This window comes from Frieseomelitta varia, unplaced genomic scaffold (genome assembly GCF_011392965.1).
Source record: "Frieseomelitta varia isolate USP_RPSP 00005682 unplaced genomic scaffold, Fvar_1.2 scaffold_177, whole genome shotgun sequence".
NCBI lineage: Eukaryota > Metazoa > Arthropoda > Insecta > Hymenoptera > Apidae > Frieseomelitta > Frieseomelitta varia.
The window spans coordinates 272,508-286,926 of record NW_025109494.1 but is presented as its reverse complement, the minus strand read 5'-3'; the positions used below and the strand labels follow the sequence as shown (position 1 = coordinate 286,926).

Below are 14,419 nucleotides of genomic sequence, written 5' to 3'. Positions count from 1 at the left end.
ATTGAAGCTCTAAAATATGAATTTTATGTTACACGCATATAAATATACTTTTTTCTCTCATAATTTAACAAATACTTTATTCATCATCTACAATTTAAATTAATTGAATATAATAATTTTATTTAAACATGTAAAATAAATACATTGAAAATAATTCTAAACATTTTACTTCAATTATTATTTTATTGATTTGTTAACATGTACTTTTATTTTAACTAACAGCTGCTGTATATTTTCCTTCTTTTAACAATTCTTCGTTATTTTTCACTTCCATTTCTCGTAACGCTGGTCGAACATATTTAAAATAAATATATCCTTTATATACCAAACCTGCTCCAGCAGCTACTGTAAGACCCATTAATACCATTACACATCCTCTATGAAGTTTATCTAAAATATAACTTCGTTTGGCATACTTTGGAATCATCTTTTATTATTAATTGTATCAGCAGTTTTTAAAATATATAAACCTGAAACATGTACATTTATTTCTACAAATCACATAACTTAAAAACGTAATAAAACTTATTCAATTTATAATTTTTATACTATACTATATAGTATTTTATACTATACTATATTAATTACATAATTTATACCTGTGTTAAAAACAGTATAAGCGAGAATAAATACAAGACCACGCAGAGTTACAAAGCTTTTGATTTCTATTGTTTTCCAAAATACTAAACGTTCATATAGGAGGTTAGGAACGTGTCCGCATGTTCAAACTAATACAGAAAACTATATTTGATACGACACGATGTTGAAAAGAAAAATAAATTTATAAATATAGAATTTTCAATTAAATGAGGTAACAAATATTAATGCACTTAATATTTTATATTTTATGTTGTTCAAATAAACATATAAAACCTTATTTTTAAAGTATTGTCTAATTCTTACATAATTTATACAGATTTATATTTATACAGATAATTTTACATAATTATTTATTACATGTTTTTATATTTTAAAGGACGTAAAATAGTTTTAACAAAATTATTTCTTTAATAAAATAATAAAAATAAAGGTTCATTGTTAATTTTTTAGAAATTCATTAAACATTGTTGAATCTACATCCAAAACTATCTCATCCAATGAAGGTCCTTGTTGTGATACTGGTAATTCTAAAATAAAAATGATCTTTATTACATTAACTTTAAAATTAAGTTAATCTGGTACTCTTAAAATATATTAAGACATACTTAATATAGATCCTGTTGCTTTGTATTCTCTAAGTTCTTCTTTAAAAACTTCATCAAATGTTTCTCGTCTTTCTTTCATCATTTTCTGTTGTTTAAATTCATATTTTGATACCCTTTCAGTATGCTCATCAGCCAATTTTGCTAAAATTCACATTTTTGTGTTACTGTAATTAGTACATTTCAAATATTGTACAATACTGTACAATACTGTACCTTTAATAACATTTAGTTCTGCAAGTTTTTTCTCTTTATATAAGGCCAATTGAAATCTGTGATCCAATTGTCTATTTTGCAAATCTAACATCTCATTTAAATCTTCCAATCGATATATTGCACCTTCTACCTCCTCAAACATTTCTTGTAGTGTTCCTTTAGTAACACAAAACATTTAAAATTTGTTTTTGATGCTTATGTTTCTATTAAAAATATATTTAAAACAATAGTACCTATTTGATCCATAAGATCTTGTATTGCATTGTTGATTTTTGGAATGTATGCTAAAGTATTATTTAAACATGTAATGTTCTTCCATTCTTGTTCAAGTTTTTCATAAATAGTTCCAATGAGTTTATCAGCTTCTTGAGCTTTGCCTGCATTTTCTTCTGCAAGTTCATGAAGTTCATTCCATTGCAACTGAAATCTATGTAAAATATCAGCTCCTGCATTGTAATTAACATTTCTGATGTTGCCAGTCTTTTTTTGTTTTGGATTTTCAACAGTCAGTCCTCTAATACTAAAAAATAATGAAATTGATGCAAGGCATATATAATATAAATTAAATTGTTTTCAATTTCACTTTTTATTATTGCATTATATTAGAAAATTAGAACTTCTACCTAGCTGATATCCCTTCTTGGACTGTTTGAAACTTGTTACGTAAAGTATTAAACATGATTATAAATTATTTTATTTTACTTTTAAATTAATTAATATTATTGAATAAATTACTAATAAGATTTAATTTATTTTCTACATCCATAATGTATTATTAAGTATATCATGATCATATGAAATATATTTTTTGTTGGCACATTTATTATCAATGATAAAAATTGTTTGTAGCAATCTGATCTCAGTTTATGTAAAAATAATCACTTCTTAGCTTTGAAATATCAGTAAGATTATGTATACATTATATTATATATATTTCACAATATTTATAGTGGAAAATTATTATAAATATTGTTATGGCATTAAAATAACCTCTATTTTGTACACAATAATAGTTTATTTGTTTTTATTCCTGTAGTATTGGGTATAGAAGTAAAAACCTTAAAGAACAATTGTCAATTGTCAGTGGTAATATTTGAAATTGTAATTCTAAATATTAATATTAAATATAATGAATATAAAATTAGCCGAATTATATATTTAACAAGAGAGTTTATTACTTAATACGTTGTTTATGATATTTAGTTAATCCAAAAGTATGATTAACTTATGTTTTGATTAAAATACATTATTTCATGTTCTATGAAAAATATAACACTGCGCAATTTTTCTTTTAGTTGGTAACACTGATGATGGCAATTCGCATATGTAATACTTAATTAGAAATAATAATTACTTTTTATATGATAGCTATTAAAAAATACATTTTAAACTGCAAATGATGATGTAAATTTGTCTGAAATATATATTTTATGAAATATAAAATAATATTTTATGTACTGAATATTAACATATAATATTCTATTAACATCGTGTGTTTTCAAAGTATAAAGATATAATTTACATTTGTAAATTTTGGATCTCTACTAAGAGACAGAATCGTTATCTATTTTGATATAATATAGATTCAATATTATATCAAAATTAAAGCATAATTGTACAATAAAAATTGACAAAAAGCTTTTATTACATTTATGAATTTGCGAGTTTTAATATAGACATAAAAATTTAGTCCACTAGATTTTGATTATATATTTTCGACATGAAACAATTTGACAACATCGCTAAAGCTTAACTCCCTCCCTTTGACAATATGACTGGTGCCTAGCAACCGAGGTCAACAAACGAGGTCAAATTGCAAATTATCTATATAAGAAAAATTAGTAAATAGATTAATGAAATAATACTTTATAAAAATAATACTTTATTAGATATTTAATAAAATATTACTTAATAAATTAACAACTTAATTTTAACGAATATAATTGAATAGGAAGAAGAGACCATGCAGTTTATTATTATTATTATCATCAAAATGAAACTTTGGTAATTGATATTATAGTGATATTAAATGTGACAAATGTTTCAGTTAAAAAGAGATTTACAAATGTTATTATGTTTTTAGTATATGGTACATTAGATTAATTTACCTACAAGTATAAATTTTATCAAAATGCAATAATATTAAAAGGGTAAAATTTATGTACATACTCAGAAATATTGTTTTTGAGTTTTATTCAGGACAATTAATACTGTGAAAATGTTGTATAATATAAATTCAAACGATTAAGAATAAAACGGGGGAAAAATAATTTTGTGTTAATGGAGTCTACAAATAAAACAGTTCTTGTAAAATGTACATGGCGGAACCGCAGAATTGTTGGAGGTATCCCCTCTGTTGCCAAGTTTCTTCTACCTGCATGTTCAATTTCAAAATGTTAGAGTAATATCAATACAATCAACAATAATGAAGTTTTAGAACAAAAAGTTTTATTTATATGTTTATTCATCAAATAGTCAAATACACTTTATTTTATTCTCTGTTTTAGACTCTACAAGTACAGTTTTACATTTTCCGTGTTGTTGAATTAATCATATTTGTTTATATTCTTTGTTTATTTACAAAACGTGTCCTAACGACACAGAAAAAATATAGACTACTGTTATGCTGCTGCAAAGCATTTAAAATTATTTGTATAATAGCTAAATAACATAGAAAAGTGTTCTATTACGTCAAAGTTACAATTTTTTCTGAAAGTAACCTTGAACTAGTTGAAGTCCTATTAAGCAGAACCTTCACTGAAATCTTTATCTTTTTCTATCCCTACCACGCATGCAATGAGCATAACTTGAACAAACCTTGTCAGAGAAGGTTCGAAGTTCGAGCTTAGAAAGTTGTGCGCAACTCGCAATGAAACCAGATTTGTTGGAGAGGGAGGAGTAGTCAGGGATGTTGGGTCAACGTACGTATCCAAGTATCCCCTTTCTCCTTGCATCAAGTTAGACCGCTACTATATCGTGGTGAACTCGTCTTCTCCATAAAGACGATTACCTTTCTGCGCATACTATCATGACTACGACGCATACTATGTATTAAGAGTTGCCAACCAAAGGACGAGGAGTCCATGGTAGGGATGAAATCAATAGTCAAGTATTCCACGGAATGAGAATGTCAACTTATATTTAACCATTCAACCGCTTGCTTGAGTTTTATTCGTCGTAAATAAAGCGACAAAAATAGTTGAGAGTGAACCTCTGATGTAACAATAATTATTTGTTACGTTCAAAGATAAAACGCGTATTAAAAAAATACGTAATATGCAACGAAATCATGAATTGTACTTCTTGATTATTTCAACGTCAAATTGTTCAATGTAGCCATAAATATGTTATAAAAAAATTGATACGAAAAGAATATTACATAAATATAAAAATCTATAAAGTTGTGATCATTACAACGAGCATAATAGATTAATATAGAATTCCAATTCGAACTAAATATAAAATTTTAAGCTCAAGTTATTTAAGTATCTGTAGCAAACTGTACAGAACCTGTTACGATCAATAGATGCCAGACTCGGTCGTTTTCGACATGTTCCGTTAAGTTCCCCTACTATATTCATTCCTGTTGGCCTCCAACCATTTATGCCACGCCTTGTTCACATGTATTTTCCCGGTAAAACCGGTTATTTCAGGTATTCTTTTTAGTGCACGCTTTTCCATAGAAAAACTACAAATAAAAACATTTCTCTACCATCGCATCAACATTAAACCTTGATTTTCCACTTGACCAAGAAAGATAAATCTGAAACTTTAAGACATACAATATATATAGGATAGTAATATGCAGCATGTACAGAATAAATAATACAAATAAAAAATGTTTGGAAACAACAAATTTTTGTAGCACACTGCAACTATAATGTTTAAAGTAATTTAAAGTAATAAGATACATGTATATAAATAAATGCAAGTAGATATTTTTTGCTTTGATAAATATAAATTGTTTATAAATTCTAATATAAAAAAAAATTGTAGTGACAACATTAATGGATGCCATATTTTTTAGTAAAATCGATGAAATCAACCAGAGACTATGGATGAAGACTGTCAGCTGCACCGTAGAATTTAGGTATACAAAGGTTGATGAGTGGCAATTGGATAGTTAGCGTTGACGAGAATTTGTTGGAGAATTGTATGGATTAAGGGAGAGAGAGTGGAACATTGAAGGAACAACAAAGAAACTAGAGGGAAACAAAGAGAGAGAGGGAGAGAGGAGAGAGAGAGAGAGAGAGAGAGAAGTTAGAAAGAGTAATAATAAAAAAAAGAGAAAATAAGAGGATCAGTTTATGGGAAAGTAAAGGAAAAAGATGGCCCGTTAGTTGCAAGGAAAAGCAGGGAAGGATAGAAAACAAGAGAAGAAGAGTTTCATAGTAATGTTCGAATTGCGCCTGCGTCGACAGTACTTGTTATGAGCGGATTGGTTCCCTACTCATACTTGAGTGCACGTTAGGTTGACTTAATTTCAATTCGGGCTCCTTCTTCGCTGCTCCCCACCATTTTTAGTTCCAACATATATCTCGTTCGTCTCTCTTGTTACCATTGGGTTTCATTTGAAGAGTATGCAGATGTTGCGACGTAGCGATTAATTTCATACATCCCAAAATAAGCTAGAAATCTGAAACGAACGTGAACCCTTTTTATTACAAGTCTCGACAAAAGAAGGTGCAACAGCGAAGGCAAGCAAAATCGCAAAAAAAAAGAGAAGAAAGGTGAAAGAGAAGGGGGAGGAGAGAAGGAAGAGAGAGAGAGAGAGAGAGAGAGGAAGTGGATGAAGGTGGTGGATGGTGTGCAGTGGAGGAGAAGTTAGATACACAAAGATATGAAACGTCGAGAAGAGAAGTGAAAAGAGGAGAGGAGAGGAGAGGAAACGAGAGACTAGGAGAGGGAAACGCTCGGCGCACGCTACCCCACGCGCGCGCGCGCGCGCGCGTGTTCTTACAAAACAACGCATCTGAACACTCTGAACCCGTCGCTGAACGCGCTTCAACAGTTCGGCACGAATTCACATTGAGTTGATTATTCTGACGGACGCGCGGGTTTCATCGCGTCGCCGCCATATTGGCGGCTCGATATAACACGTACTAATAATAAGTTCAGATTGGATACGGTAGGCATCGTAGTTAACGCGCCGATTTTACCGTCGTTGAATGTCGCTACTACAAATGTGCCATAAACAGCGCAGTGATCATGTCATAATATTAACAACCATATTTAACTATATGTAACTAAATCGGATAAAAATTTCATTGTTTAAACATGGGACTACATTGTCTAAACTACACTGTTTTTTTTTGTCCACTTAATTTTATATACGTATGCTAAATAAATTGTGATTTCGTTTCTTTATTTTTTTTTTTTTTGAATGATACATACGATATCGACACCGGATAACTCACGATCGATTAAACGGAAAGTAATGTTTTCACTTGTATAGTTAACAGGATACTTGTTTGATGTACGTATGAAAGTTTGTCTTGTGTTTAGATTGACCTTATAGCCGTTTACTATTTCCACTACGATTGTAAACATTAATAAATATTATCGATAAATATAAATAGAACAGTAAATCCTGCAACGAATCATTTTTATGGCTAACTTTCTCAGTGACTGAAAGATATTTCGTGCGAAACCTGTGAACTGTTTATAACTACGAATTATAAAATGTGCATTTTGTTGACTGACGAGTATTACTGGCATATCTAAGTGCCAATGAACACTTGCCTAAGTTAAGATTGATCTTTGTTGATGGCTTCATGATAATTTATATTGTTTATAACAATGCCTGTAAGTATGACATACAATAACAATCTAACTATGGCAATGTTAATGTTACTATTGATTAATTTTAATAGCAATTATATAATAACAAAAATAATAACTCACTGATTTACAGAGTGGAAATGAACAATTCATTGGATCAAGACTTTGAGGAATTTAGATTTTCAGATGAAAGCAAAATTTGTAAAGATGCAGTGGATGATTTGCAAAAATTTGGTATGTCTTTTTTCCAAAATAATTGAATGTAGATGAAACATTTATATATTGGTCGAACAATGTAACATGTGCAACAAATAGCATTAAAGTTTAATCTAATTTGTGCATATTACTTTTTTTTTATATTTAACGTTTTATCCTTGTTTGATTGCATATGCTTCTTTTTTTGCATATAGTAAAACATTTCAATTGAAATTTCACTGCTATAAAAGATAATATTTCTTTAGTACTTTGTTGCTGATCTATGGTTATCTTTACAAAACCTATTCCCATAAATTTTTCCATCCAGATTTTATCATGATCAAAACAAGCTTAGTTAAATAAATTGATTGCTTTCTATACACACTCTTGAAGGTGTACATTGTACAAATTGTCAAAGGAATGTGTTACAGAAAATTTTTATTCAGAACTTTTGAAAGAAGGTTAGGATACTGTTAGTACTGGACAACATGGAAAATCTCAAGATTTCGTTATATGTTTCACTCGATATATTTATGTCTTTATTTAATCTCAATGAATTGTAGATTAACATTGTTTTTCTGGCTAGTTACAACAATAAGATTCGATTCAGTCGTAAAGTTTATTTCTATTACCTTCTCAGTCCGTTTGTTCAATTGATTAACCATGTTACACCAAATTATTTTGACAAATAATATTTTCTTAAATTAAATCTGATTATTTAAAATCAGGCAGCGAGGCAATTTATGCACGTTCGCAATGATGTCGGATGAAACGCGTTTGCGAAATATATCGCGGCGGGAACAGTGCGCTAATACGAAGTGAACCAATGATATTCGTTCTTTAGCCAGTATCGATTGGAGAATCCCGTTTTCAATTCTCGGCAAAAGCAGAGGCAATTATCTTGCTTGCGCTAGATGGTTTGCTGCTGCAACCATTTTGTGTGAACACTTGCTGTTGCTGCATATACATCGGCATCGATTGTTTACATCCGTTGTAACACGGGGGACGCGCGTTGATGATCGCGAGTGAAGTAAGAAATGCGTGTTTGGACACAACTGATGCGTAGTTCTCAGACGGGGAATTACGTCGGTTTAATGGATTTGACAGTAGATGCGAAAGCGCGGCAAATTATTCAGCTCTTGTTTCTCTCAGAGTATTAATTGAGAAGGTAGTGTCAGACACATTCAGTCGTTTTTCAGTTATTTGCATTTGAGTGAAACATTTTTCGTAAATTAATGCGATTGGCAAAATGTAATTGGCGGATTATTGCTTGGATAGATATTCTAATTATTATTATTTTTCTTTCAGATAAACATATAGACGATCAGAATTCAATATTTTCCTTACGATTTTCACTATTCAGTTGTGAAGTGTGTAAGAAACAGTTTGTAACAAAAAAGCAATTACGCACTCACATTCATACGCATTTAGGAAGGCCACGTATAGTTTTGAAAAGAGTTACAAATCTGAAAGGTATCAAGAAGAAGCACAGTAACAGATATTGGCTAGACCCTGAAAAGAAGGGATCATTGAAGCTGACATTGAAAAAACAGAGTTTCACTGATTCCCTGAAACTCAAGCTTAAAAAGTCGTCAGAGTCTGAAGACTTCACTGTTGTGAAAAGCAACATTAATCTGGGGACGGAAAACCACGGTCAAAGAGACGTGGCTGGAGCAAAGGAGAATGATCAAAGACATGAGAAAGATACAGAAAGTTCGATTAATCAGTCATTTGAAAACGTGATGGTAGAGCAACAGGTATGTCATAGCAATGAGCATAAAAAGATGTTGATTATTATAATTTTATAGAAAGTATTTATTAACAGGATGAATATGAAAGCATTAAATTCAATACCGATGATCATAATCCATTGGAAGAAAATGACAGGCCATCCATAGATGTCAATGAAGCTGATTCAGGTGTAGGAAGTGATATGGCAAATCCATCCGAAAAGGAAGATCAAAACGATGACCTACAAAGTACAGACCAGTATGACAATTCGGATAAAAGACTCTCTGAGACAGAAGATCATGAAGAGTCAGATGCGTTGGAGGCAACATGCAGAGAAACAATTGAAAATTTGAAGAAACTTGGCGAACAGTCTGGGTATTATTGTGTATTTGAAAGAAATCCTAGAATGAGATTTATTTTTATTACAGCTCTTTATCCAACATTTCAGATCTAGATCTATGAATCAATTAATTGATAATTCAGGCATTGAAGAGGATGATGATAGAGGTCATGAATCCAACATGATACATGATTTAGAAGAGAATCCAGCTATTAATATTATTTCAAAGTCTTCTACATTCTCAAATCATACAGCAGACTGTACAACAGTGTGTGACGATGAAGATAAACCTGATGAGGAGCCAACAGAAAGCCCGACTGGTTTTAATTGGAATCAATTGTCTACTAATTTATCAAATAAGAACAATGACAATTCTAAAGAAAATGAAGAGCAGCCTGATCATGGGGGTGATAATAATATTGAGAATGCTGGATCTCTTTTACAAAATTTGATTGAACACCAAAGACATAATCAAAATGAAACATTATCAAATAATTTACCATCGGAAACCGAATATGTTTCGCTTGAAAAGTTAGCCGAGACTGTTAGTACTTGTCGTGTTTGCAATGAAAAATTTAAGGATATTGCTCATTTAGATGAGCATCGGAGCAAAGCCGGTCACTATCAGTGCAATATTCCGGAATGTATAAATCTTATTTTTCATTCACCATTGGAAGTTTCTATGCATAAAGCTCAAATGCATGGAACGCCCCTTTCTCCGAGCGTGAGCCAACTGTCTCCTCATTTAAATACGAGTTCGCCTCATTTGAACCAAAATTCACCTCATTTGAGCCAAACATCTCCGCAATTAAATACACATTCACCTCATGCAGTATCGTTGGAATCTCCAAATACACCAAACTCGCAACAGTTAAATAGGAATTCTCCTTTAACTTCACCGCATCAAACAAACTCGCCCACATATAATGCAGTAGCTAGTGCTGGACAGCAAATAATACCGCCTGTTAATTTTGAACAACTACCCGCACCTGTTCAACAGTTAGCTCAACAAGTACAACGTATGCCACTTCCGCAAACGCAAATGCCTCCAAGTCTTCCACCAGGTGCTAATACAATGATCCCTGGTCCAAATTACTTTGTACAACCACCGGGAAGACCACCGTTGTATAGAGTTCCCGGTCCACAGGGCATGCATTATCCTCCTCATGTAGCACACCTATATCCGCAGTATGGACCGGGTCCATATCCGCAAATGACTGCACCGCCGCAAATGCATCCTCAATTGCCTCAACAAATTTCACGTGGAAGGTATCCTACTCTTGCACAAAGTAGTCGGCAAGTACTATTGATGAAATAATCGTTAAAGTGTGTAATTTTTTTCCAATGAAACTAAACAAAACAGGAAATAAGAAATGAAAAATGATGGATCTTTCTTTTTTTAAATAAATTATTAAGCAGTTTAATTTGCATGTGTGAATTGTAGGGCACCGCGGATTCCACAAACGGGATCGACTCCGCGGCAACGTATGAAACGTCCTATGCAACAATCAATGCAGGTACAACAGAACAATTCTGCAATAAAACAACGACGAATGGATGTTTTATTGCCAGATAGAAATGAAGATGCAGATTGTCATGTTATTGCACAGCAAAAACGAAACGATGGTCTACCTGTTATTCAAAATGTTCAAGGTGCTACTACTCAACAGACAAGCAGAAATGATTCTACTATACATCTTACGGATTCCATAACTCTTAGTGTTAGACAACCAGGTACTTTTAACATTTGACTGTGTACATATTTCTCTCTTAATGTAAACTTTAATATATATGATTTGATTTTAAATACCTCTTCTAAGATTAGTTTTGCACTGAGAATAAGTTTTTGTATTTTTATACATTATTTTAAGTTTATTTTTATAAATTCGTTTTTATATTTATTTGCTTATATATTTTGCAAAAAAAACTTAACTATTCGTGGAAGAGGTGCACTGTGAAATTAAAAACCCTCTTTTACTAATCTAAAGGTTCCGCTCCAGCTCAAGTGCAGAATACATCAGGTGCTGGGGGCAAGAAGTCTGATGCAAAGGCTGTGGCTAATGTTCTGGCAGCCAGAGGTATTACTGTTACTCCAGCAGCAAATAAAAATAAATCAAGTGAACAAAACAAACAGCAGATACCTCCCCAGCAACAGAGGACTACGTCTTCACAGCAGCCTTTAAATGTTACAGCGCTCACTCTGAATTCTGCTATTTCTATCATACCAGCTAGTTCACAAAAAAAGCAACAAGAACAGGGTCAGTTTGCTGTTCCTCACAATAAACAAAACAAAACAGCTGTGAACGAAGTGGAAAGACCTCCGAGACCTCCCACTGTAGATTTAACACAAGATACTCCGCCGCAAATGCCAGTAGTCAGACGTGGAAGACCTCCACGGTAAGATAAATTAAAGAAAAATTTCTATGTATATTTATTGATAATAAAATATCTTTCATTGTTACAGAGCATTATTAACTTGTCAGGTGTGTGATAAAAATTTCCAAAATCAGGAAATGTTGACTCAACACATGGCTACTCATCGTGCACCAAGTAAATTACTTCATAAGTAAGTATATCTTTTAAACAGTAAGGTGTAATAGAAATCTTTTTAGGTAACAATTAAAATACTAATATACATACATACATACGTATATATATAATAATGTTTTATACCAGGTGTAATCTTTGCCCTGCCCAATATCCAACAGCTCAAGCTCTAACAACGCACAAACAAGTGTATCATAAAGAAGTTGATACTGTAGCACAAAATGGTGGTGCAGAATTAGCATTACCGGTTGTAGATTTGAAATCTCCCCATGTGTTGAATCGTTTATCGAATCTTGGTATACAGAGCTACATCCCTCTGTCACAGCTTAGTGCTCAAACGGGCGGGTATTTTGGATTACCTATAATTACAATAGATGGTGCACGAAATCCTAATACTTGTAATTTAGGTGCACTTGGTGCCACATCTATTCTAAGTCTGGGTCCTCTTAAACATTTGTCAAACAGGTAACTGTGGACAATTTTACGTTTGCCCTATGTCTTATACAATATTTTTAATTATTTTATCATTTTCATCAAGAGTTGCTTAATACGAGTATTACTACATCGCCTATTTATCGTAAGAACTTGCTTTTATTTTCTTCATTTTCTACACAAATTAGATGACAAACTCGATCTATTTGATGATTTTATATAATGAATTTTACATTTTTTAAGTTTTTCTACTAGTTTATGCTTTATTCTTTACTATTTCGGATGTTTCTACATTTTCTGTTTTGTTCTCATAACTTAGTTTATGCAATCTAAAGCAATACAGTATTTATAATGAGAGCCGAAGAATTGTTCGTGTTAATTTAGAATAATATAAAACAAGATTTGAAGTACACAATCATTGTGCAAAGATAGTGTATATGTACGTCAATATAGCATATTATGAGAAAGTCGCGGGAAGTTGCGCGCAAATCATTCGCCACTATTAGCATATATATATATATTTTTTTTTTTTTCTAATAAAGGCATGATTAAAAATTCATTAAATTTATCCTTCAAAAGTAATTTTTTGAAGATACATTCTACATGGTTCATAAAAAATGAGTCCAAGTAGTGCCACTCATCAACGATATAAAGTTATTAGGACCCTGCATGAAATTAAAGGAAAGGACAGCATCGTTAAACTTTTAACTTAATAAAAACAAAATCACATTGGTTTTATTGAAGAAAAAGTATTTTTCGTTCGTTTGAACGAATATTAGAGAGAAACTATCGTTATGTGATATACCTCGTATCACTTGCGATATGTGATATACTATCTGATGTCGGGAACAGTAACATATACATTGTGAAAATTACAAGGTACCTAATTATTAGATTTGTTCACCTAAAGGACTATCCTGGATATTTTAATCGATTCTTAAGGCAGTAAGTAACTGTATCATACAATGTTGTTAAATCACGTCCGTGTTTTTGAATGAAAGATTTATAAATTATAAATCATATAAAGTTAATATTTAATTATTTTTTTGTGAAACGAGATTTCGTTCGAGCAGATGATATTCGTACAGATTACAGATGTAATAACGATTGTAAATATATTTTGTAAAAAAAAAAAAACGATTACAGTCAAAGCATACGCTTGTTTGTACTTGAAACTCTATAAAAAGAACTACTAATAATTATGTAAATGACTTAATGACTTAAACAGCGAACATTTATTCTTATGAAATCGCGAGCGATCTTTATTTATTATCATTCCTATTGAAACATTGCTGTATGTAAATAATTATCATTCTTTTTTTTTCGTGTACTATGTATATTTTTAAAATATAAGCGAGGTCATCCGTTCCGTTTAAATGATAGAAAATGAAAACGATCACTGAAACGCGCAAGAACTGATTTAAAATAATAATAATTGTATATATTTGTATGATAATAAAAAGAAGTGAAGTATATGATAATTTTAATGAAATCTAATTAGCTAATAATGGGGCATTATATTGTTCTTACAATAAAGTTTACAATAAAGGACGTAAATTTCAACAAATTTCATTCTCGAAATGCTTCTTATGAAATTTTCAAGTTCATTTAATTCTTTGATTGTCTTTTGGAAAGTTGATGGTTTAGAGTTAATGAAGGATACGGAATTGTTCTATTATAATTTTGAAAAATAAATCTTTTATAAAATAAATGCTAATACGAATAATTTAATGCACATTTCCTTCCATTTTATTTTCAATTAATAGTCAAAATTTTTACTTGTGCCTTTTTATTTACGAACAAATACAAGTTTGAATAAACCGGCAATTACTAAATGTACTACTATAGTCGTTGAGATGTTTATTCTTGATAAATTTAAATATTGCAAGATATTTCTTGCAATATTTAATACGAGATTTTACAAGTTCATCCAAGTAATATATTTAATTAATGTTTAACGTAATAATAATAATTA

General features: G+C 31.0%; 2 protein-coding genes and 1 long non-coding RNA gene across 9 annotated transcripts; 1 reads left to right on the top strand and 2 right to left on the bottom strand.

Annotated features, from left to right (window-relative positions):
- Nucleotides 1-1,010: 1,010 nt before the first annotated feature.
- On the bottom strand, nt 1,011-2,287 carry LOC122538790 (dysbindin protein homolog). The gene is made up of 5 exons (XM_043673161.1): nt 2,042-2,287; nt 1,652-1,938; nt 1,419-1,574; nt 1,206-1,346; nt 1,011-1,127 (listed from the first exon to the last, which is right to left on the bottom strand). The coding sequence occupies exons 1-5, from the start codon at nt 2,095-2,097 to the stop codon at nt 1,039-1,041; spliced, it is 729 nt and encodes a 242-aa protein (XP_043529096.1). The 5' UTR covers nt 2,098-2,287; the 3' UTR covers nt 1,011-1,038.
- Nucleotides 2,288-3,591: 1,304 nt separating this feature from the next.
- On the bottom strand, nt 3,592-8,513 carry LOC122538780. Of its 2 annotated transcripts, none has more exons than XR_006308925.1 (4): nt 8,027-8,513; nt 5,843-6,054; nt 4,236-5,187; nt 3,592-3,792 (listed from the first exon to the last, which is right to left on the bottom strand). It is a non-coding gene; the product is annotated as an uncharacterized LOC122538780 (long non-coding RNA). The 2 variants fall into 2 exon arrangements; XR_006308926.1 differs by lacking the exon at nt 3,592-3,792 and adding an exon at nt 3,907-4,127.
- LOC122538779 lies at nt 6,050-13,925 on the top strand. Of its 6 annotated transcripts, none has more exons than XM_043673133.1 (10): nt 6,050-6,546; nt 6,924-7,223; nt 7,333-7,433; nt 8,703-9,151; nt 9,220-9,500; nt 9,574-10,761; nt 10,910-11,199; nt 11,454-11,862; nt 11,930-12,031; nt 12,142-13,925. In XM_043673133.1, exons 3-10 carry the CDS (start codon nt 7,340-7,342, stop codon nt 12,479-12,481), a joined length of 3,153 nt encoding a protein of 1,050 aa, XP_043529068.1. In that variant the 5' UTR covers nt 6,050-6,546; nt 6,924-7,223; nt 7,333-7,339; the 3' UTR covers nt 12,482-13,925. The 6 variants fall into 6 exon arrangements, with proteins under 6 accessions (XP_043529068.1, XP_043529067.1, XP_043529073.1 ...); XM_043673132.1 differs by having other exon boundaries at nt 6,050-6,894; nt 6,998-7,223; XM_043673138.1 differs by having other exon boundaries at nt 6,050-7,223; nt 11,466-11,543; nt 11,658-11,862.
- Nucleotides 13,926-14,419: the final 494 nt, after the last annotated feature.

Bases quoted from the DNA above. Each gene is read 5' to 3' on its own strand.
- LOC122538779 (XM_043673133.1), top strand. From the start codon at position 7,340: ATGAACAATTCATTGGATCAAGACTTTGAGGAATTTAGATTTTCAGAT. The intron at 7,434-8,702 runs GTATGTCTTTTT...TTTTTCTTTCAG, and splicing joins GGATGATTTGCAAAAATTTG to ATAAACATATAGACGATCAG. The intron at 10,762-10,909 runs GCAAGTACTATT...TGTGAATTGTAG, and splicing joins ACTCTTGCACAAAGTAGTCG to GGCACCGCGGATTCCACAAA.
- LOC122538790 (XM_043673161.1), bottom strand. From the start codon at position 2,097: ATGTTTAATACTTTACGTAACAAGTTTCAAACAGTCCAAGAAGGGATA. The intron at 1,939-2,041 runs GTAGAAGTTCTA...ATTATTTTTTAG, and splicing joins CAAGAAGGGATATCAGCTAG to TATTAGAGGACTGACTGTTG. The intron at 1,128-1,205 runs GTATGTCTTAAT...TTTTTATTTTAG, and splicing joins AGCAACAGGATCTATATTAA to AATTACCAGTATCACAACAA.